At 33.9% G+C, this 26,355-nt stretch overlaps 1 protein-coding gene across 1 annotated transcript in view; it reads right to left on the bottom strand.

Annotated features, from left to right (window-relative positions):
• LOC133322065 (glutamate receptor 1-like) overlaps positions 1-26,355 on the bottom strand; it is a 91,808-nt gene that overhangs the window by 41,137 nt on the left and 24,316 nt on the right. The window contains exons 2-4 of the mRNA XM_061531130.1: positions 18,694-18,846; positions 16,587-16,714; positions 10,089-10,218 (exon numbers count right to left, since the gene is read on the bottom strand). Coding sequence (XP_061387114.1) covers positions 10,089-10,218; positions 16,587-16,714; positions 18,694-18,846 — 411 coding nt within the window. The remainder of the gene's footprint in view (positions 1-10,088; positions 10,219-16,586; positions 16,715-18,693; positions 18,847-26,355) is intronic.

Genomic DNA, 26,355 nt, shown 5'->3' with positions numbered 1-26,355 from the left:
TTTTTTAAAGAATTTTTTTTTATAGACCCAAACAGGTGTGGATTTTTTTAAGAATTTTTTTATGGGGGATTTTTTTTAGGAAAATTTTTGTGGACCAAAACAGGCGTAGATTTTTTAAAAAAATAGTTTTTATGAGCCACTATTTTTTAAAGAATATTTTATGGACCAAAACAGGCGTAGATTTTTTAAAAAAATATTTTTTATGAGCCATTATTTTTTAAAGAATATTTTTATGGACCAAAACAGGCGTAGGTTTTCTTTTTAAAAAAATATTTTTTATGGAACCATAAAAGCATATTTTTCCAAGGACCAAAATACAGGTGGATTATTCAAAGAACATTTTTTTTAGTACCAAATAGGCGTGGACTCTTTTCCAAGGCCACGATGGCAATGGATTTATTTAAGAATAATTTTCTAAGACCCAAATGAACGTGGATTTTATTGGAATATTTTTTTAAAGAATTCGTTCACAAAAGACCCAAACAAGCATTGATTTGCTAAAGGCGAAAAAAGGTCTAAATTAAAGAAAATTAATTGTTCAAGGTCCCAAACAAGGCTATTTTTAAAATAATTAAAATAAGCGAGGATTTATTAAAGACTATTTTTTGCTGGCCCAAACAAAGGTTTATTTAATAATCATTTTAAAACGTCTTGTCTTTCATCTAAGAATGTTTCTCCATAAACTAAATATTAAATTGTAAATGCTTTTATTTCCTTTCTTTTTTCCATTTCTCTACATATATTTTACGAAAGTGTTTTCTCATATCACATTTCGTAAAATGGTTTTTTAGCTTAATTTTCATTTTTCAAAAGCACACTTCTCGAGCAAAAATGTTTATGTATGGGTGTGTGCGTAATAACACTTACCACTCTCTTACTGGCATCCATTAGTAGATGGTTTCGAATATTACATGTCATATATCTCTGTATGTGTGTGAGCGAGTGTGTGTGTATGTGTATGTATAGAAGAAGAATCTTAGTTATGTATTTAACGATCCCTACCCTTCATAGATGGAATAGATTCTGGAATTGAAGTAAAAATACCGGATAAAAGAGCATAACTCCCTCTTTTTATCTGTGGTCAAGAATGCTTTACACCCGACCATACCAGTCAGTCAACCAAACCCAACAACCATTACCACCGTTCACTTGTTTATGGTCTGAAACGAATAAAACAGCCAACGAACAAACTATCCAAACTATAATGTTCCACTTGGTAATATTGTTGCCCCAACACCAATCCCGATATTAAAACTTCTTCTTCTTTTGTTGTTGTTGATGCTAGTAGTTTTCTTGGCACAGCGTGTGTTCTGGACGTCGGTGTCGGTATGGTTGTGAGTTAGGAGGAATTATGTTCACATGGCGGTGTTCTTGTGGTCCTGACTGCGTGAAGATGTGTGTGTTGCTGCATTCTCCGGATGTGCTCCATTTATTATGTTGCATAGTCTCAATTTTTTCCGGCTCACATTTTTCACCATTCTTATTTTATATACTATTTATTATATAATGTTGCCAAAGTAAAATAAAAAAGAACTAAAAATACCAAGCAACATAGCCAGAGCATCAGTCAGACACACATGTGTTCCAAAGAAAAAAAAAACACACACACAAATTTATGTTTAATCTTTAAAGTGGTAAAAATAGGATTTTCTAGAGGTTTAAATTAGCTTCTTGAAATGTTCCGATTAACAGAATCTTAAAGTGATTATTTAAATAAATGTAAACCAATTATATTGGTCCTTTGGAAAAAAATTCTTTAACAAACCCACGCCTAATATTGGTCCTTGAAAAAATATTCTTTAACAAACCCACGCCTAATATTGGTCCTTTGAAAAAATATTCTTTAAAAAATCCACGCCTTATATTGGTCCTTGAAAAAATATTCTTTAAAAAATCCACGCCTAATATTGGTCCTTGAAAAAATATTCTTTAAAAAATCCATGCCCAATATTGGTCCTTTGAAAAAACATTTTTTTAAAAAATCCACGCCCTATATTGGTCCTTTGAAAAAACATTTTTTTAAAAATCCACGCCCTATATTGGTCCTTTGAAAAAATAATCTTTAAAAAATCCACGCCCTATATTGGTCCTTTGAAAAAAATATTCTTTAAAAAATCCACGCCTTATATTGGTCCTTGAAAAAATATTCTTTAAAAAAGCCACGCCTTGAAAAAATATTCTTTAAAAAAGCCACGCCTTGAAAAAATATTCTTTAAAAAAGCCACGCCTTGAAAAAATATTCTTTAAAAAAGCCACGCCTTGAAAAAATATTCTTTAAAAAAGCCACGCCCTATATTGGTCCTTTGAAAAAATATTCTTTAAAAAATCCACGCCCTATATTGGTCCTTTGAAAAAATATTCTTTAAAAAATCCACGCCCTATATTGGTCCTTTGAAAAAATATTCTTTAAAAAATCCACGCCCTATATTGGCCTTTGAAAAAATATTCTTTAAAATATCCATGCCCTATATTGGTCCTTTGAAAAAATATTCTTTAAAAAATCCACGCCCTATATTGGTCCTTTGAAAAAATATTCTTTAAAAAATCGACGCCCTATATTGGTCCTTTGAAAAAACATTCTTTCAAAAATCCACGCCTTATATTGGTCCTTGAAAAACTATTATTTAAAAACTCCACGCCTTATCTTGGTCCTTGAAAAACTATTTTTTAAAAAATCCGCGCCTTATATTGGTCCTTGAAAAAACTATTCTTTAACAAATCCACGCCCTATATTGGTCCTTGAAAAAATATTCTTTAAAAAATCCACGTCCTATATTGGTCCTTTGAAAAAACATTCTTTAAAAAATCCAGGCCTTGAAAAAATAGTCTTTAAAAATTCCACGCTTTATATTGGTCATTGGAAAAGTATTCTTTAAAAAATCCATGACTTCTTGATGCTTCAAAAATATTTAAAAAAAATATTAAAAAAAATCAACTCCTTTTTCTTTCATATGAATTCTTTCACCATGAAGTGTTGCACCATTTAAATTGTCATTGTTGTTAGCAACCACATGTAAAATAAATTGACGTTAAGCTACATTGCACTTCTGGCACCAAAATCCTGCAGCTATATACCGTAGCATAAGCAGCGACATCAGCTAAACAAATGCAATTTAACATGAAACTACAAGTTCGCATCCTTTACCTTTAAGAGTCGGTGAGTGAAGGGTAGAGGTTGAACTGGCATTTCTTTGCAATGGACTCTGCTTCGAACGTGTCCCTCGTTACAGTAGTATGAAGATGGGCCCTGTGTGTGAGGAATTACTATGGAATTAACTTTTTTCTCACGGCCTCCCTTTGTTTCTTATATTGCCATTCCATTCTATTTGCTGTTCCAAAGAACAGCAGCTGGAGTAAAAATATCCTTTGTATTTTATAAATAACCGTTTTGTATGCAAAAGAAATATAAAAAAAAAAACAATTCTGACGTGGCATTCATCCGACATGCTTGAGTTAACTTCACACTAACATTGAGGCCTGTTGTGTGTAGCAAAAACAAAAACAACACCAATGCAGTAGCAGTAGCAACATAACGAACTCGTTTCCACGACAGAGGGGTCTACGATCCGAAACGACCCGAGTCTTACTCGGCCAACGTCTGTCACCTCAGCCCGTTGTGTAAAAGCAATAGGGCTGCTACAACAACAACAACAACATAACGAACTAGGATAATGCTTAGGTGAGTGAGAATGTTAACCATGTGTAGAGGTGAACAATTGTGTGCAAGTGTATGTGTGTGCGTGTGCGTGTGTGGGAGTGGAAATCTTATCGTTGTCATGAATGAATAGCAGTTTTAGTCCATAGAGATGAGGTTGTTGTGTTGTGTATTACTCTCGTATATGCAGTTTTCTATTTCTTTTTTTAAATTGAGTTGACATTTGTATTTACCAGTTGTGGCATAAACATTTCTAAAGGACACAACTCTCATGCTATGCAATTTAGTTTGTTTTTTATTCCACTCACAAAGGAATAAACAAAATAGGAGAAAAAATAGAATTATATGCAAAACCTGAGAACAAAGTCAAGGGTTGTGCCAAGGTTACCTATAGCCTGACAGCAAACAAACCATTCGGCCTTTCACACATGTGCGAAAAGAAAGGTAGGTAGTTATTTTTTTGCTGTTTGCAACATTTACTTCATTCATATCAGCGGGGTATTCATATTAAGTGAATTGTGAAAAGAGTGAAACTTGACAAAGAAAAGACGTGGGCTGCTGTTTGTTGAAGGCCAACTACCTGTAAAAAGTTCATTTGTCTGACAAAGAAATAGAAATGATGAAGAATTCTGCAATGCAATGCTGTAGAAAAAGCGTAATGGAAAGATTATTACTTGCTGATATCGCCGAGCAAAATGTATGAGAATATTGATTTTCTTTGTCATTTGAAGGATGAATTTGAAATAAAGGATGTGAAAATGAAAAATTAATAACATACATTGGCTTGGATTTTTTTTAAATCAAGGACTTACATAGTTGTGAATTTTTTAAATATTTTATTGCCCAAATATAGTCGTGGATTTTTATACCCTTTACCACACTGTGGTACAGAGTATTATGTCTTTGTGCATATGTTTGTAACAGGCAAAAGGAAACAAGATAGACACATGGTTCCTTTTAAGAATATGCATAGAATAATGCTGATCAAGCATGGGAACTGGTGTCCCTGTTTACATTGTATCAATAAGCTCGTTCTCTGCGTGCATGTCCGTCCGTCCGCTTGTCCATGTTAAATTGTAAACAAAGTACAGGTCGCATTTATGATCCGAATTGGACGAAAATTGGCAGAGGCCACTAATTTAGCCCAAGGGCGAACCATATTGAAATTGGGAAAAATCTGTTCAGATTTAGATATAGCTCCCATATATATATATATATATATATATTCGTCCGATTTAATGTAAATTATGCACCAAAGTCCATATATATCTTTCGATTTGCACGAAATTTTGCATAGCGTAATGATTTAGGTCTAGCATGATGTGTGCTAAGTTTCATGAAAATCGGATTTAGATTTATATTTAGCTCCCATATATATTTTCGTCAGATTTAATGTAAATGGTGCACCAAAGTCTCAAAATATCTTTCGATTTGCACTTGAAATTTGGCACAGCGTACTGAATTAAGCCTAGAATGATGTGTGCTAAGTTTCATGAAAATCGGTTTAGATTTATATATAGCTCCCATGTATATTTTCGTCCGACTTAATGTAAATTGTGCACCAAAGTCCCTATATATCTTTCGATTTGCATGAAATTTGGCATAGAGTTCTGAATTGGGTCCAGAATTATGTGTGCAAAGTTTCGTCAAAATCGGTTTAGATTTATATATAGCTCCCATATATATTTTCGTCCGATTTAATGTAAAAGGTGTACCAAAGTCCCTATATATCTTTCGATTTGCACGAAATTTAGCATAGCGTAATAAAATTGGTCAAGAACGATGTGTGTTAAGCTTCTTGAAAATTGGTCCAGATTTAGATATAGCTCCCAATATATATTTTCGTCCGATTTAAGATAAACGTTGTACCAAAGTCCTTATATATCTTTCGATTTGCACGAAATTTGGCATAGCATACTGAATAAAGTCTAGAATGATGTGTGCTAAGTTACGTGGAAATCGGTTCAGATTTAGATATAGCTCCTATATAATTTTTCTTCCGATTATTTGTAAATTGTGCACTAAAGACCCAAAGTTTGACCGATTGCCACACAATTTTGTACAATGAACTGTAGTTAATATATACACTAATCACTAGCAAGTCTCGTTGAAATTGGTTCAGATTTAGATATAGGTGCACAAAACTCCTCATATTTATCAAATATTTATCCTAATAATCAACTGGTGTCCAATTGATATTTGCTTAAAATTGATGTACATACTTTTTTGTCCCATTGTAAGAAGCAACTCTATATCTGACCAAATGAAAAATTTTGTATCGGTTGCAGAATTACATGTTTATGGATCCAAATTAATTTTACTGGTTCTTCAAAAATGCGACGTCTGTTAGGATTTATCTGTTGAATATACCCAAAGTGGTGAAGGGTATCATATATTCGGCCCCGTCCGACTTTACTACTTTTCATTACTGGTTTAAAAATATTTTTCAATGGCCAATATAAAAAATAGTTTTAAAGTCCAGCTATAGGCGCAGATTTAATAAATAAATAGTTTTGAAGATCCAGTTATACGCTGAGATTTTTCCAGGTTTAGTTAAGTCCGTGTTCCTTTACAATTAAGGGTCTAACCATGGATTTTTTGGAAAATATTTACTGAAAATGATATTGGAATATATTTTAAAGATAATATTTTTGGAAACTTTGTTATTTTTTAAAGTATTTTAAAGGTATGCTACAACCACACTCATATGTTCTGAGTGTTCCAGAGAATTTGAAATAGTTAATGAAATATTACGAAAATAATTAATTTGATTATTACATCAAAAAATGTTATAATTATATATTATTTAATATGAGGAAATATCATTAATATAATAAAATAATTATTCAAAAACTTTTCAATGAAAATAATCAATTAGTCTGGAGTCTATTAAATTTCATTTTGAAGAAATTATATATTTAACATCATTTAATCATTGTCTGGCAAATTTGTAGGTTACGTGTGTGTGAGAAATGTGTTTGTATTTATTTTGCCAAATGATGAATACCATTCCATAGATGTATGTGTTATGCTATTTGGAATGCCAGAAATAAATTCCATTTAATTATGATTTCTAATCTATGTCAGACATTTCTTAATGACTACAAAAATTTGACTTCGTTAGCTGTCCATCGTCTCCCCCTCTTCTATAATGGATATAAATTTTATGTTACGAACTCTCAACAGATTGTCCATTAATCAATAGTCCCCTCTCGCTTTCTCGCACACACACACACACACACTCGTTATTATGTTGTGTGTTTTTATGGTATTTCATTGCATGGCTGGCATGTGTATTTCCTTCATTATCATTGAATTTGTTACCATACATTGACATTGAAGATCTTTGCTACATTTGTATGTGATTTTTTCCGTTCGATTATTTTTTGCTTATTAAAGCTGTGAAAATAATAGCTGGCATCCTTCTCGTTATGAGAAATCTGTAGAAGCAAAGTTATGCTGAATTATTTTCTTACATAAATGTTATTTTGTTATTATATTTACTTTATATATTAATAATAAATATACACATCAACATTAATATTAGTGAAGGACAAGAAAGAGAGAGAGAGAAATAAAGAAAAAATAAAATCCCTACAATCTCGGCATGATGATTGTTATTTATACAACTAAGTGTATTTGCTTTTGTACATCTGAAATTTTTTTTATATACCCAATGTGTATATTTACGTACATATATGAGTATGTGAGTTTTATTTGTATATCAAATATAAAAACACATGACTGCCAAAGTTGTACATTGGGTTAAGGGAAATTTTATAAGGATGGAGTAATATTTTTCTAAAGACTGGCTTTATTAGGCAGAGCGTAATGAATGAGGTCTAGAATGATGTGTGTTAAGTTTCCTGAAAATCGGGTCAGATTTAGATATAACTCCCATATATATTTTCGTCCGATTTAAGTTAAATGGTGTACCAAAGTTCCTATATATCTTTCGATTTGTATGAAATTTCGCATAGCGTACTGAATTGAGTCTAGAATGAGGTGTGCTAAGTTTCGTAAAAATCGGTTCAATCGGACGAAAATCTTTTGATTAGCAAGAAATTTGGCACGGTTTAATAATTTATATATATTTTCGTCCGATTTTAAGTAAATTGTGAATGAACAAAACTCCTCATGTTTATAAGATATATATCCAAATAATGCTTTAAATTGATTTACATATTTTTGTCCCATTGTAAGAAGCAACTCTATATTTGACCAACTGAGAAATTTAGAATAGGTTGCAGAATGACATGTTTATGGAGCCAATTTCATTTTACTGGTGATTCAAAAATGAGACGTCTCTTAGGATTCATCTGTTGAATATACCCAAAGTGGTGAAGGGTATCATATAGTCGACACCGTCCGAATTTGCTACTTTCCTTACATGTTTTAAATATAGGCGTGGATTTTTATACCCTACACAACTATGTTGTCAGGGTATTATAGCTTTGTGCAGCCCCAAAAGTTTGTAACGCCGCGAAATATTGGTCCTAGAACCACCTTTAAGTATACGGATCATCATATCTTGACTAGCTGAGTCGATCTAGATATGTGTGTCCGTCCGTCCGTCTGTCCATTATAATTTGTAAACACGATACAGGCCACAGTTATGGACCAATCTTACCGAAATTTTGCATGTAGGATGGGTTCTGGCCAATGAAGACCCCTATTGTTTTTGGAAAAGATCGATTAATATTTAGGGGATGAAATGGACCAAAAACTTTGTTTCTGTCGGTTTTTCTGGTCGCTTCAGAGGCCGCAATTATTGCCCAAGCACCCCGAATGCATGGAGAAGGGAATCGGACCAAAGAATAAGCATGCCTGTTTCGATAAAGGTCAGCCAATATTTAGCGGGTCGAATGGACCCTGACTTTTGTGTTAAAAAATACAAAATCTTTATTCTGGGGGCATATATACTTGCTCCTGAAGGACATTTACCCGAGAAGTTGATAGTATATCCAAGATGAGTTGTTGAACTTCAAATTAATACCAATATTATGAGTTATCCATAATTAGATAAAGGTGACTATGTGCCTAGTATTACTATTACTCCATTAGAGGACCGAAAATCTCGCGCTAATCGCTTTGAAATTGTACATGAAGTTCCGATTATGGTCAAGGACGACGCCTATAGTTTTCGGTGAAGTTGAGATTTCATTCAGGGGGTGCAATAAACAGAAAACTTTAATTTTGTCAGATTTTCTAGTCGTTCTAGAGGCAATTATTATAGCAGAACATCACATATTTTACAAGGTGAAGGGGATCTGACCAAATACTTAGAACGGCTGTATAGATGATGATCGGTCAATATTCCGAGGGTGAAATTAACAAAAACCTAAAGTGACCAAATATAAATAAGTGCAAATATCACAAAATATTACCCGGCTCAGAATATAGAACTGCAGAAAGTAAGCTTTTCGTGGTAGTTGTGTAGGGTATAACATGGTCGGCCCCATTCGACTATACTGCTCCGCTCACTGGTTTAAACGTATTTTTATTGACCAGCTATAGCCTTGGATTTTTAATATTTTTTTTAGCAGCTATAGGTGTGGATTTTTAATATTTTTTTTTTTACCAGCTATAGACGTGTATTTTTTTAATAATATTTTTTATTGACATATGGGTGTGGTTTTTAAAATACTTTTTATTGACCAGCTATGGGAGCGGTTTTTTTCAAATAATTTTTGTTGACCTGCAATAGGCGTGGATATTTTAAAAATATTTTTTATTGACCAGCGTAGATTTGTTACGCCTGGAATTTTTAAAAATATATTTTATTGACCAGCGTAGATTTTTTACGCCTGGAATTTGTAAAAATATGGTTCATTGATGCTATAGTGTGCATTTTGTACACATATTTTTTTATTGGCCAGATATAGGCTTAGATTAGGCGTTAATATTTTAAAAATATTTTTCGAGGTCTGCCAATAGGCTTGTATTTTTAAAAATATTTGTTCAAGATCCACCAATTGACATGTATTTTGAAAATATATATTTTTAAATATATTTTATTGACAGCATAGGTGTGGATTTTTAAAAATATTTTTTCAAGATCCACCAATTGGCGTGTATATGGGGTAATTATTTTGGGAAATCGCTATGATATCTAGTTAATTTTTAGTTGTGAATGGTTGTCATAATTTAATAATTTAATTTATTTTTGTCTTGGAGTTTTTTTATTTCCCCATAATTTGTAAAAACATAAATGACACAAACAAATCCCCTGTGAATTACTGTCCCACATTGCAAGGAAAAAAAAATAACGCAGTACTGTTTTTTATTGCCACGTCTGCATGATGTCCACATTGCGTCTCTCCATATTGATGATCATTCACACTGTACATTATATATTTTTATATATATATTTTATGTAGATTATGTATGTATGTTGGTATATATTATATATGTACATAAGTGTTCCACTTACCATCGTGGGAATCATACAGATAAATTATTTTACGCCAACCGTAAAATTGTATTGTATCGATGATTGCCTGATGATAGTCCGGACGCATACTAATGGCAAAGTCGAGAAAACCGGATGATGGTGTAAGCACCTGCAATGAAGCGAGAAAATAAATTATGAATAACTGTGTCGGATGTTTTGTTTTTGCTGCATATGTATGTATGTTTTTTTTTCGATTTTTTTCATATACGTACAAATTAATAAAATGTTTATTTGGCAAAACAAAATCAACAAAACAATTAAGTAAAATAAATATTAATTGAATGTTAAAATTGAGGTAAAATGTTAATTGATTACAAAGTAAATTTCATTGGAAAGATATACCAGAATGTGGCTAATAACATAAAATTTAGTGAATAAAAATTATTTTAAAAAAAATTAGTTTTTATTGAATACTAAAAAAAATAATACTTGTATAAAATATATTTCTATTTAAATATTTAATCAATTAACGATATAAATTTTTACTTATAAATAAGGATCTGATCCAGCAAAAATAAAATACTCAGATCATATACGTAATATATATGTATCAATACTATGTTCCAGTTGTTGTGCCACGGTGACGTATAATTTACACGACACCTAAAATAAAAAAACGTATACGCACTATTATACCCTTGACAACATTTCGTGGAAAATTTCTGTATATTGTATTTATCCTCCACCATCGGGTGAGGTTCATATTCAAATTGTATTTATGAAATTTGATACTTGATCCGAATAAAATTCTATGCCGATGTAGGCGAGTAAGCCAATCCGTTGAAATATCAATAGAGCTCGCAATATTTAAAATATAGCTTTGAAAATTTGCATATACCTTTTTACTTCTCTAAGGATTTTAAGTTTTGGAAATATGATATATCGGTTTAGATTTTTTATGGCCCTCGTCCTCTTTTTTTTTGGATATTTTGAAGATTTTAGTAGAATTTATGAAACAAAGAGTCTTTAAATTGATATTTCTTGAAGGGTGAAAAACATCTTTACAGAAAAGGCCATATTTGGGTATAAAGATTTCCGCAATGTCGAAGAGGTCCGGCATTTTCTTAACAAAGTTGCTGTAATTTGGCATTTTGAGTTCATGGAGGGCGACACAAAACTATGTGGCCATATAGGCCCTCATTAAATATTGGCCAGTGCTAGCCCCCAATTTTCGGTAATTTAAATGTCGAAGTCGCAATTTCTAAAGGAAGTAGCTGTAATTTCGCATATATTCAGTATTTTGGTGGTTGCATTTTTACAATTTTAAAAAGGCTTTAATTTGAAATTTTAGGTTCTTGGATAGAGACATAAACAATTCCAAAAGCTGCTCAATTCAATAAAGTCTAATTTTGGTATCTTTAAGGTTTCTGTGGTGTTTTCCCACAAAGATGGATGTAATTTGGCATTCCGGTTTACTGGAGGGTGGCTTTTTGCAGATTTTGACATTTTCCCAATCGAAAAAGCTGTAATTTCCCATTTCGGGTTCTGGGTGTAAACCAAGAACCTTGCAGACAATTTTCGATGTAGGCTACATATAAACATCTAGCCCCATTTTTAGTTTTTTTAGCTGAATATTTCACGGTTCTCCAGCGGAGTGTTGATAATTTAACATTAATGATTTTTACAAGAGAAAAATATCACTGCGGAAAATGTTCTCATAGGTCCATGTTCCCAAATAGACTCCATAAGGTTTACGCCAGTTTTCCATCCTGAATGTCGGTAATTTAGTATTTTATTTTCTCAGAACATAGACACCATTCAAAAGAAATTGCAATGATTTAGTCCCCATGGTCCCGACCAATTTAAGGAATTGCAAATTTTTATATCTTTGAAAAAATCGATATCCCCATGCTTAGGAAAGGTGTTTAGAAAAAATTTTGGTATCGGTCACAAGCACCTGGCACTTGTTCAAAACTAAGTTGTCAGGGCTTTGTGTCGCCGCAAAAAAAAAATGGCTCTATACCCAAATTTTAGTATACCGATCTTCATATCTCGACTACCTGAGTCGAACTAGACGTGTGTGTCCGTCCGTCTGTTCAATATAATTTGTAAACACAGAGTTATGAATTAATTGTCACAAAATGTTGCATGCAAAACAGTTGCATGATCCTTTAATATTTAGGCACCAAACACATTATTAAAAGCCGGACATCAAACATTTTGTATGGGGAAGGGGATATAGCCAACTTATTACAATGGCTGTTTCGATAATGATCGGTCAAAAATTCGGGGGGTCAAAGGTGTCAAAAAACAAAATTTAAATCGGAGAAGATTCCAGGATAAGAAGGACGATATGTTAACCTCTAATTGGCGAAGAAAGGCAAATATCGAGAAATATTTCCGCCGAATATAGATCCGAAGATAATTATAGTTCAGTAAAATAGAATACCATATGGTCGGTGTGTAAAAAAACTAAATTTAAATCGTATGGCGTAAATATGCACTACCATAAATATGATTCGGAGAAGCTTCCAGGATAGGAAGGAAGATATGTTAACCTCTAATTGGCGAAGGAAGGCAAATATCGAGAAATATTGCCTCCGAAGATAATTATAATTCAGTAAAACAGAATACCATATGGTCGGCCTCGTTCGACTATACTGCTCCGCTCATTTGGGTTTTCAACAATGTGGTCTTAGACCTTTTGTGCCACTATGTACTATTTACGGAACGTGATAATGATGGATTTTTTTATCCCTACAATAAAAATTCGTTCTACAATCAATAATAATTTATAATAATAAACTCCCATTAATTTCTGAAATTCTCTAAGTATGTTATATAACAAAAAAAAAAAAGATCCGTTTTAATAAAACGATTATTATATTTTTGACATCCATATCTTACGCCTAGTTATTTTCCTTTCCTTTTTTTTTGGCTCAGACAATCCGAACAAGATTGTCTGAGCAAAATTATTGTTTTATTTGTTCCCTTCATGGCAAATCCATTAAAAATGAAATGTTACATTGTTGTTGTTATTGTTTGCTGGTATCGCGCGGCTGCCAAATAATATCCCACCGATATTATTATGAAATATTTTTAAGCAGTTTATTTGTTTGTTATTAAACTAGTAAACCAGAGCTATTGGCAAATGGTTTTGCTGTAACGTTTTTATACCTCGTCCATGGCAACTTATACAGCATTATTGTTGTTTCTTCTTCTTCTTGTTTTTGTTAAAATAAATGGCAAAATCCACAAATCATAATAATTTTATGAAATAAATGACCATCCTCCGCGTGGAAAGCCCATGAGAAAACATTGGCCATATAAATCTAGGGTAGGATAAAAATTGTTACAAATAATGTGCGAAATAGCTAAGTGCGGGAGAGCGTGCATGGGGAAGGTTGTTACGAAACGGTCGACATCAAATAATAATGATGACATTTTGGATAACGATAATTTAATGACAATAAGTACAATTTCTGGAAAATGACAACAAGAAGAAATAAACAAAGATATAAAAGGAACCAAATATGAAACATTTTTATTTTCTTTCCCTATCTCGCGAAGAATAAAATATATTTCAACAATAACAGCAATTACTAGCCGTATCGGAGGAAACCTTTGTCAATTTATTTTGTCTTGTTGTATACATTTTTTTTGATCATGTCAAGAGTGGACAGCATTTTCTTGGAAAGTGACTTGTTAATAAAATATTTAGCAAACAATACATTCTCTTTAAATAATAAAGTAGGACCCTATAAAAATGAAAGGGATAGGGCCTTTAATTGCAATTTTTTGCAATTAAAGGACAGTTCCATACTTTTTTACTTGGGTGACAAATTTTCAAAATTTTGACCCGTTATGAGGGAGGTACAAGAAGTAGTAGTAGTGGGGGTCCCACATTTTAGCTAAATAGGTTGTAGAAAGTTTGGTTCAAATCGGATTTATTTTATTTTAAAATAAATATTCAGCAAAATTTTGATCCTTTTTTTTGGGGAGGTACCAGAAGGAGTGGTCCGATATCACCCATCTTTGAAGAATAGATAATAGGTTGTAGAAAGTTTGGTTCAAATCCGGTTTATTTCATGATATAATAAATTAAATTTTCAGCAAAATTTTGACCCTTTTGTGTGGTAGGTACCAGAAAGAGTGGTCCGATATCAACCATCTTCGAAGTTAAACGAAATCGTTTACTTTCTTCTAGATTTACGGAAATTTGTAACTCGATTCCACTTTGTCTGAAACGGAGTTGGTTCATTGAAACTTGGGGTGTAAACCAGTATTATAAAAAATATTCTCTCGGACGGGGCTGACCATATGATACCCTACACAACTACCACGAAAAGCAAATTTTTGCGGTTCTATATTCTGAGCCTGGGTAATATTTCGTGATATTTGCACTTATTTATATTTGGTCACTTTAGGTTTTTGTTAATTTGACCCTCGGAATATTGACCGATCATCATCTATACAGCCGCTCTAAGTATTTGGTCAGATCCCCTTCACCTTGTAAAATATGTGATGTTCTGCTATAATAATTGCCTCTAGAACGACTAGAAAATCTGACAAAAATTAAAGTTTTCTGTTCATTGCACCCCCTGAATGAAATCTCAACTTCACCGAAAACTATAGGCGTCGTCCTTGGCCATAATCGGAACTTCATGTACAATTTCAATGCAATCAGCGTGACATTTCTGTTCTCTAACGGAGTAATAGTAATACTAGGCACATATTCACCTTTACCTAATTACGAATAACTACCACATCATCAACTTCTCGGGTATATGTCCTTCAAGAGCAAGTATATATGCCCCCCGAATAAAGATTTTGTAATTTTTCACATAAACGTCAGGGTCCATTTGACCCGCTATATATTGACCGATCTTTATCAAAACAGGCATGCGTATTCTTTGGTCTGATCCCCTTCTCCATGCATTCGGGGAAAAACCGACAAAAACAAAGTTTATGGTCCATTTCATCCCCTAAATATTAATCGATCTTTTCCAAAACCAATAGGGGTCTTCATTGGCCAGAACCCATCCTACATGCAAAATTTCGTGAAGATTGGTCCATAACTGTGGCCTGTATCGTGTGTACAAATTAGAATGGACAGACGGACGGACACACATGTCTAGATCGATTCAGCTAGTCGAGATATGACCGTCCGTATCCGTATACTTAAAGGTGGGTCTAGGACCAATATTTCGCGGCGTTACAAACTTTTGGGGCAGCACAAAGCTATAATACCCTGACAACATAGTTGTGTAGGGTATAAAAAAATTCTCACCTTCCAAGGGTCGAAACGAATAAAGTCTTCAAAATACCGAAAATGGAAGATGGAGGGCATTAATGTATTTCGATTAAAATGAGGCTATAACTTCACTCAAAAATCTAGGTAGGTAGTCCAGGCATCACTTCCCCGTGTCAAAATTCGGGATAATTATCACCCTTAGAGCTACAAGAAAAAAAAGAAATAAGTTTTTGGTCATAACCGAACAATTATTGTCAATTATTGCGATTAGATCGGCGAATACGCATAGCTCAAGATATGTAAGGTTCATCTAGGACTAATTTTTTTTGTGATGATAAAAACTTTTATCCCCACAAATACATGGATGAACGTTGAATCCAGTTTCATATAATTTTGACACACTTTAATATTTTTCTAAAGTCAAAGTTCTAAAATTGTATATGTGGGTCAGTATTGGTGCGTTAATGTGTGATAATTCGGGGTTCGTATTCGGGGTGGAAATTCGTACTATATGGCTACGAAAAGAGTACTTGAATGCACTAAAAATACGATAGCATTAATATTGTGCAAGCGGAAGGGCAAACACTAAAATTTGTGCTTTCCACATAGAGCTTAGAGTTTACGTACTAATAGTGTACGAAATGTACTAAAACGTAGCAGCTTTTTTTGGTATCGAATAAAGAAAAAGTTAAATAATCAAATTTCGTTATGTGGGATTCGGTTGGAATCGGAAATTCGTACGGAAATTCGACCTTGTAGTACAAAATGTTTCAAAAAGATCAAGATTTGGATTTTTTACTTTAAAGGTATGCAAATTAATTAATTATTTTTGTTTGGTGTTCGAATAGAGTTGAATTAGATTTGAAAAAAGTCCAATGAATAAAATCAAAATTTTAAATATGGCGAACATCTTTTTTAGAAAATATAATCCATTTGTAATATTACAGACATTCTATTCACCTGGAAATATTTTTTTACTTTTCCTACAACACCCTATTCAAAATTTTACATTCATCTTCTTATGTCAAATCTGAATTGAAAATTGTTGTCACATCGCTGACATTGACACAAGTAATAAATCATTTGGATATAACATTTCAGCCACGGGGAATTTTGTTTGTAAATGAAAAAAAAAAACAACCAGACTTCAGTTCAAATACATATATATGTATTTAAAAAAAATCAAAAAAATATTTTTTAAAGGAAAACAAAAAATAAAGAAATTCATACTATTTTAATCAATTTTATATTTGTTAACAATTTTTTGTATTTATTTTACTTACTTTTTCCGGAAACCAGGGCGTCACAAATGGCATTTGAAATGTGTTGCTGTACGAATGCAGGGTGTCAAAAGAATCCGGCGAAACGGCGCCCAACATTGAGTAAACGCCTCGTGAAAATTGATTGCATACTGGTTTCGTGGGGGTCGTACACAGAAAAGCCACAGATGAAGGTTGCATTTGATGATGATGATGGATCCGATGTGAAATGGCAAGAAAACCAAAAATGAAAAAAAGAAACACATTCAACATAAATATCAGTGCAAATCAAATACACGCACTTTAATTCATACAAATTGGCTTGGTCGCAATAGCTGCAAGCCTTTTCAAAAACAAAACCAAAAGCAAACCAATGAGCGGAGCAGTATAGTCGGTCGGGGCCGACCATATGATACGCTACACAACTTCCACAAAAATGTAAGTTTGTGTGGTTCTATATCTGAGCTTGGGCAATATTTCGCGATATTTGCATCCTCTTGACCGACTAGAGGTCAAAAAATATTACTAATATTCAGTGTAGCCCTTCTAATTAATTGTCCTTCACCGTGGATTGTGTTGTGATGTTTGGCTTATAATTGAGGCCTATTAATCGACTCGAAAAAAACACAAAAATTAAGTTTTCGGTCCACTTCATTCCAATATTGGTTTCTGATCATCACCAAAAAATAAAGGCGTTGTCCTTAACCATACCTGGAACCTTATGGAACATTTCAAAGTGATCAGCGCCATTTTTTTTTTTGCTCTCTAGAGTGGTAATGGGTTACTAAATAATATATGAATACGTAGGCACCTGTAAATATTTAAGTGTAACTCCGACATTCGAGTATATACGAAAATATAGTTGGTATCAACTTAAAGGTCAACCACTCCTCTTGGATATTCTATCAACTTCTCGGGCTTATGTCCTTCAGGAGTAAATATATACGCCATAGAATACAAATTTTGGAATTTTTCACACAAAAGTCAGGGTCCATTTGACCCGCTAAATATTGACCGATCTTTATCAAACCAGGCATGCTTATTCTATGGCCCGTTCCTCTTCTCCATGTAAAAATGTTTGGGTCATAATTGCGGCCTATGGAGCGACCAGAAAAACCGACAAAATTAAGTATTTGGGCATCCCCTAAACATCAACCGATCTTTACCAAAAAAAATAGGGGTCTTCATTGGGCAGAACCCATCCTACATGTAAAATTTCATGAAGATTGGTCCATAACTGTTGCCTTTATTGTGTTTTCAAATTATAATGGACAGACGGACGGACACACATGTCTAGATCGACTCAGCTAGTCGAGATAAGACGATCGGTATACTTAAAGGTGGTTCTAGGGCCAATATTTCGCCCCGTTACAAACTCTTGGGGCTGCACAAAGCTATAATACCCTGACAACATAGTTGTGTAGGGTATAAAAATATGAAAAGAAAGCTTTCACTCAATCAAACACACAGACACACACACACAATAGTCATCGACCCAAATTCTATGATGGAAGAGAAAGAGAAAACAAACAACAAATAAGGGAAATGAAATAAAGGCCCTCCTCCCTTCCACTTCAAACTCCCTACAATGCCCCCTTTTCAGCACAGGAAAAAAACATGGCACTGAAATCTGTTACAAATCTACACGAGAAGACAGGAAAATAATTAAAAGCAAACATAAAAACGGAATTATACAACAGATTTCAATACTAAAAATAGAAAAAAAACAGATCCAAAAATAGGACAGTTGGAAAAAATGCAATGTAATTTTTCACTGTGTCTCAGCTCGTTCCAAACACACAATCAGGACCTTAAATATAATTAATGTTAAAGCGTGTTATGCGTATCATGACAAGCGACCGACAACGACGACTACGTCGACCATGAATGACGTGGCCGCCACAGTTCATTGTTCCACGTTCCTCATGGCATAAAAGTAATGCAACTTAAAAATGGAAAACGGGGAGAAACAAAAACAACAAAAAATGCTAAAAGTATACGTGCGTGTTTTTTTCTTTCTCTCTCTTTCATTCGTTGCAACTTGACCTCATTTCATCTCAGGAAAAGTACAAACAACAGTAACAACGAAAAATGTAACATAACATTAAACTTAATGGAAAACGCAACGTACTTAAACGCGATAGCTTAAATGCATCCGCTGTGTTAATGACATCCACGTAGGCCTGCAATTCGAAGCGCCGCGAGGATACATTTAGATTGTGATTTAACATGGCATATTTGAAGGCCGACTGAACCTCATCTGTTCCTTGTTCAAAGATGGCACCTGTAATGAAAAAAACAGAAGCAGATACTCATAAGTAATTGACAAATAAACAAAATGAGAAAGAAACAAGCGGATAAATATCAAAGAAACCAGTAAGGAAAGTAGTAAAGTCGGACTGGGCCGACTATATGATACCCTTCACCACTTTGGGTATATTCTACATATGTATCCGAAAAGAGGTCGCCTTTTTGAAGGAATTTTGACACGAAATTGAACGAACTTAAATATGTGATTTTTATGTCTTTCTAGAACCTATGCTAAATTTCATTTCAATTGGGCAAGTTTAGAGTCGAGGGACTTTAGTGGACCGTTTACCTAAAGTCGGGCGAAACTATATATGGGAGCTATTTGTAAATCTAAACCGATTTTCACGAAACTTAGCACACATCACTCTAGACTTAATTCAATACAATATGCCAAAATTCGTGCAAATCAAATGATTTTCAGGGACTGTGGTGCACCATTTACCTAAAATCGGGCGAAACTATATATGGGAGCTATATCTAAATCTGAACCGAAACTTAGCACACATCATTCTAGGCCTAATTCAATAGGCTATACCAAATTTCGTGCAAATCGAAAGATAAATCGGGCGAAACTATATATGGGAGCTATATCTAAATCTGAACCGATTTTCACGAAACTTAGCACACATCATTCTAGACCTAATTCAGTAGGCTATACCAAATTTCGTGCAAATCGAAAGATGTTCAAGGACTTTGGTGCACCATTTACATAAAATCGGGCGAAACTATATATGGGAGCTATATCTAAATCTGAACCGATATTCAGGAAACTAAACACACATCACTCTAGACTTTATTTAGTACACTATGCCAAATTTCGTGCAAATCGAAAGATATATAGGACGAAAATCGGACGAAAATATATATGGGAGCTATATCTAAATCTGAACCGATTTTCACGAAACATAGACCTAATTCAGTAGGCAATAACAATTTTCGTGCAAATCGAAATATGTATAGGGACGTTGGTACCCACTTTTACATTAAATCGGATGAAACCATATATGGGAGCTATATCTTAATCTGAACCGATTTTCTCCAATTTCAATAGGGTTTGTCCTTGGGCCAAATAAGTGACATGTGCCAAATTTCATCCAAATCGGATCATAAATACGACCTGTACTTTGTTCACAAAAATACATGGACGGACAGACGGACGGACATGCATAAACCGACTCAGAAAGTGATTCTATGCATATTCTCAAAAGGAGCCATGGGTCTATCTCGATTATTTGTGCCTGTTACAAACATATGCACAAAGACATAATACCCTGTACCACAGTGTGGTGAAGGGTATACAAATTGTTCGGTCACTATTATAAAAAATATGTTACAAGGACCCAAAGGATTAAAAAACTACTATTATTATAGGCTTGGATTTATAAAAACATATTTTTAAAGGGGTAGATTTATAAAAAAAATTATTGTTATACGTGAGCACATAATGACCAGTTGTCGTTGCAAACAACTCCGCGATTCTATTAAAATAATGTGTTTTCAAGACCTTGAATTGGTAAAGTTTTCAAATTATTCCACACCATTATATGTTCTTTTAATTTTCGGGGCACTATTTCATTTTATCAATGGATTGGTGTTTCATTCCGCCTCACCCTCCCCCACAAATCATTTAAAACTTTATGCATTCGAACTTTTACAGCGTACACACTAATTATTCAAGAATTTCATTTGACACAGCATAGTGATGATGCCTCCCTATATTTACAATCTCCATTCCAAACTACCATTCAAACAGCAATCAACGAGAACGAGGGGGAATTACGAAGGAGAGCGAGAAAGAAGAATTAAATTCCCATTGTATTGGGTTACGTTTATTTTTGTACGAATTTCATACAATGTTAGGCAATCGTAAACGAAAGTTATGATGAATATTTCTGTTTCGTTAAAGTTGTTGATTGTAGTTCATGTTGTTGTTGTAGCCGTTGTTGTAGTGGTATAAACGAAACAATTCGTTTTGGCTTCGCAAACCATTAAAACTTTGGTCAGTATGTAACAGTTTTACTTTTTATGGCCCCAATGGATCACCGAGAGAGCCAGGGTGGAAGTGGTAGGGAACAGGGTTTGACGAAAGGATTGAACGAGGAGCGGGTCGGGTGGCATGGTAACAGATTCTCTGGATTGGCATACATCCTTTGGCTCGCGGTTTTTATTATACAACAAACCTGAAAAGTGTTCCGTGTAAAAATGAGAAATGTTACAGCCATTCATTGTTCGTAACATCAGTCAAAGTTCAAACTAACTTCCAGAGTACCAGACGAGAACAAAAACTAGTAAAAATATCCATACAACAATACAATAATCAAAAAGTTTTTTTTATGTTGAACTTTGTGTTTACCACGATTTCCATTTCACTCTGTACATCACTCGGCCGAGGCACAGTGAAGGCCACCATCAAAATGATGGAAAAGCAAATTAAACACAAAGGATTTTTGTAGTTAAAAATTGTTTTGTTTGTCAGTTGGTTGGTTGTAACAACAACCCGCATTGTTGGTTGGAATGCTGGTTGGTGGGCTGGGTTGGCTTAACAGCTCGTTCGCTTCGATTCGCTTTTATTTGGTATAAAAATGAAATGAAAACAACAACAATGTGAAAATTAATTGAGGTTTTCAGTTTTTCGTTATGGTTTTATTTCAGAATCCGGACTGTCCGGAAGAGTATTTGTATGGAATTTTTTAAATGGGAACATATTAGTATGGAAACGCTTTAGGATAAAACGGAAACTGGTTAAAGTTTTGCCATATAAATTGGAACATTTGATATGTACAGCGGTAAATTTCAAAATATTAAAGAAACAATCAAGCTTTTTTTAAGCTCTTGGAAAAAAATACTTTTACAAAATTCTAGTCCTTTGAAATATTAAAAAAAAACTATTATAGAAAATATTTTATAATGTATCCTCCCAATTAGAAGTTTCTTGAAAATATATATTTTTTAAATTCTCCTCCTAAAATTCCCTTTAACTTTTGTAATGAATAAAGGTCTTTAGAAAAATGGAGAACTTACAGTAAATAAATCCACGCCATAAGAAGGCCACATTTTTTTTAATTACGCCTTTAGAAGTTATTTTTTCTTAGCTATTTCATAGTAGGTTGGGTTTTCCGCGAGTGGGCAACTAACCCGACGCCTCAACCCATTTTTTTATAGTTCTTATGGGTGAACTCGCGGCACAAGGTCAGCAGTTAAAGTAGGAAAGGACCTATCGGAGCCCTTCAATACCGAACGAGGATTCAGACAAGGTGACAGTTTGTCGTGTGATCTTTTTAACATTCTACTGGAAAAGGTCATACGAGACGCAAAGGTGAACGCCGATGACATCGATATAATGGGTCGAACATTGCGAGCGGTAACAACCACCTCTGCAGCTCTTGGGGTGTTTGAGAGAAAAATTCTCCGAAAGATCTACGGGCAGATCTGTGTCGACGGTAAATATCGGCGTCGAATGAACCACGATTTATACGCGGACATCGACATAGTCAGTCGTATTGAGCTGCAGCGACTACGGTGGCTAAGCCATGTTGTGCGGATGAATGAAGATGCCCCAGCTCAAAAGGCATATAAAAATGAGCCTACTGATGGTTCCCGTAGAAGGGGAAGTCCACGAATTAGGTGGAAAGACCAAGTAGAAAACAACATCTTGGAACGTGGTCTTCCAAATTGGTGGACTTGCGCACAAGACCGACGCGCTTGGAAATCTTTTTTAAGCTCGGCTTACGGAACAACCGTTCTGTAACAAGCCAGTTAAGTAAGTAAGTAAGCCTTTAGAAGTTTCTTCAATATAATTTTTAAAGAAAGTCTTTGAAAATATTTTGTTAATCCACACATTTAAAATCCTGAACCAAAATCCTAATCATTAGAAAGATTTTGAAATTAATTAAAATATTTAGTTGGTCTTTCAAAAGTATTAAAAAAAATCAAGCCTGCTATGGACTTTAAAAAATATTTGTAATAATCTCACGCTATAGGAAGCACCTTGAATTTTTATTTTTTTATATCCAACCACGGAATGTCCTTAATTGTATATGGTTTAATCCGCGATAATTCATCAATTTAGAACCAGTAAGCGGATCGTTATAGTCGGACGGGGCCGACCATACGATACGCTACACAACTACCACGGAACTCTAACTTTTTGCGAATTTTTATTCCGAGCCTGGGAAATATTTCGTGATAGCTGCACCCTCAGCACCTCTTCCTTACACTGACATATTTTCCGAATATTAATAACATTCAGTACAGTCCTTCTAATTACTTGTCCATATTTCCTTCGCCGTGGGTTGTGTTGTGATGGTCGGCCTATAAATGTGGCCTATGGATCGACTCAAAAAAAAAAAAAAATAATTCCAAGAAATTAAGTTTTCGGTCTACTTCATCCCAAAATTATTATCTGATCATCGCCGAAAATTATAGGTGTTGTCCTTGACCATACCTGGATCCTCATGGACTATTTCAAAGACATCACCGCTATATTTCCGCCCTGCAGTGTGGTAATGGGTTACTATACAATATAAGAATTCGTAAGCACCTGTAAATATTTAAGTGTAACTCCCACATCCGAGTTCATACGACAATATAATTGGTATCAATTTAAAGGTCAACCACTCCTCTTGGATATACTATCAACTTTTTGGGTCGATGTCCTTTAGGTGTAAATATATATGCCATAGAATACAAATTTTGTAAATTTTCACACAAAAGTTAGGGTCAATTTGACCCGCTAAATATTGACCGATTTTTATCAAAACAGGCATGCTTATTCTTTGACCCGATCTACTTTTCCATGTAAAATTTCGCGATGTTCGGGCCATAATAACGGCCTCTGTAGCGACCAGAAACACAAAAATTATATATTTCGTCCATTTCATCCCCTAAATATTAATCGATCTTTACCAAAAACAATAGGGGTCTTTATTGGCCAGACCCCATCCTACATGCAAAATTTCGTGAATATTGGTCCATAACTGTGGCCTGTAGCGTGTTTACAAATTATAATGGACAGATGGAACACATGTTTAGATCGACTCAGCTATTCGTGATGTTCGGGCCATAATTACGGCCTCTGTAGCGACCAGAAACACAAAAATTATATATTTCGGCCATTTCATCCCCTAAATATTAACTTATCTTTACTAAAAACATTAGAGGTCCTCATTGGGCCGAACCCATCCTGCATGTAAATTTCGTGAATATTGGTCCATAACTGTGGCCTGTAGCGTGTTTACAAATTATAATGGACAGACGGGCGGACGGACACACATGTCTAGATCGACTCAGCTATTCGAGATATGACGATCGGTGTACTTAATGGTGGGTCTAGGATCAATATTTCGCGGCGTTACAAAATCTTGGGGCTGCACAAAGCTATAATACCCTGACAACATAGTTGTGTAGAGTATAAAAATCCAAAACATCTCTGATATTTTAAACGATATTTCTTGAAAACGAATATTAAAGCCTGAGCACCGTTAGCAGAAGCTCCCAGATAATTTTTCCATTCGAATGCGTATTGCGGTAACATTCATTAAAGTTATTTTGTTACTTTTTGGTAAGTAATTTTTTCTATGACTACTGCCACAATTCGCCTAGAGTCCAATACGTAACGTCGTCGTAAGCAATGGTCTTGAACCGCGGATTTAAACGCATTGTTTGCCGCGGAACAAAACATTGTAAAAAACATCCAAAGAAAAGCAATAACAACAACAAACATATATAATAAATCTATACAAAAAACTAATGGTTTTTTTAAGTGAAAAAGTCGGTGGGAAATATTGCCAAGCGAAAAAAGATATAAAGCAGGGCCTCACTGGCGAATGCGTTGAGTGAAAGAAAAAGTTTGTTTCACATTCCGCTTTTTGTGTGATATCTAAACTGTGTCATTGCATAAATTTCACTAACATTGTTGTTGTTGTTCTGTTATTCTATTTTTATAAATTTGTTGCGAAATGTAGAACAAAAAACCCCTACTAGAAAAAAACGTTCGTTGTTTTGAGGGATACGAGAAAACAAAAAACGAAACTAAAATAATCAATTTGGGTGAAATTTCAAATACAACACAACACACACTCTCACACTCTCCTATGTGCATGTAAGAGTGAGTGTGTTGGAGTATTTGTGTATTTTAGCGTTTTTCCCGATTTAATCTGTGATTTTTTGTTTTAGTTTTCGCTTTTTGTTGCCGTTAGTCGACTATTCATCATCAGTAGATACAATGTAAATTTGGCTTCAGTTTTTGTTTGTTTGTTCGGACGGTCGGTCGGTCGTCGAGGCATAGGGAAATTGAAAGTTTGTGCTCCACATTGATGCCATTACACAAGATGGTGTCAAAAAGTTTAGTTGTTTTTTCTGCAAATTTTATTTACAACGTTAGTTTCAACATTTGTCGTAGCCCAGGGTAGTGAAGTTAAACAATTTTTGTTGACACTTTTTTGCATTTTTTTTTTTTTTTTTTCTGCACAAATATTATTTTTTAATGGCATTTTGTGGTTTAAACATAAATCTATTTAATTGTGTCAATGAGAGTGAATGGTTCAGTTTTTATCAGTTAAAATTTGCAGGAATGTAAAAAATAACGACAGCAAATTGATTGGAGTTTTTAATTAGAAATATTGTTTGGTTATATTTAAGTGGATTCAATTGATATTTAATTTTTATTTAGTGGTTTTAATTTGCATTTAAAAAATGGTAAATTATGTTTATGTGTATTATGTACAATGTATTAAATTTTATAAATTATATAAATCAATTTATATCAATATAAAAACCAGTAAGGAAAGTAGTAAACGGACTGGGTCGACTATAGGATACCCTTCACCACTTTGGGTATGTTGTACATATGAATCCGTACTATTGCATGTCACTATTCCCTCGAAGGAACAGGCTTATGTCTTTCTTTCTATGATAAATTTAATTTTATTCGGGCAGATTTAGAGTCGTCTGCGTACCATGGGACAAATTTATGGAAAATGATTTATAGCAAAACTGATACACGCTATTCGGAACATCGCATTGTTAAAAATTTAATTTCAATTAGGCATCCGTTCGAAATACATTTGGAAGCGATGGCTGAATCTGCATCAATTTCAACAACGCCATCAAGTCTCAATTTGATACGTTGAGCAAAATTTCAAAAACGATTTTAATTTTTCAAGATTCAAAGGGCTGGTAAAACAATGCCAATGCTTGTTAAGGTATGTAACTTTGCATATATATATATATATATATATTTGAAGATGTAAAAGAAAAGAAAAATAATTTACAAAAAAAAAAAATTATAGTTTTGTTGTTGTTTTTTGTGATTAAAGAAAAGTCTTTATTTTTGATGGCGGGCATGATAACTCCTCACTGGAACATCAGAATCCGAAAATTCCAACGTTTACATGTCTGTCGTATGATATATTGACTATATATTCCATTGGAAAAATATTTTAGGAAAATCGCCGATTTTTGATCAAAAACCAAGTTAAAAACT

This window comes from Musca vetustissima, unplaced genomic scaffold (assembly GCF_032173495.1).
Source record: "Musca vetustissima isolate MV318-11 ecotype Yass unplaced genomic scaffold, APGP_CSIRO_Mvet_v1 utg3935, whole genome shotgun sequence".
NCBI classification, from domain to species: Eukaryota; Metazoa; Arthropoda; class Insecta; order Diptera; family Muscidae; genus Musca; species Musca vetustissima.
This window is presented reverse-complemented; position numbering and strand designations above follow the sequence as displayed.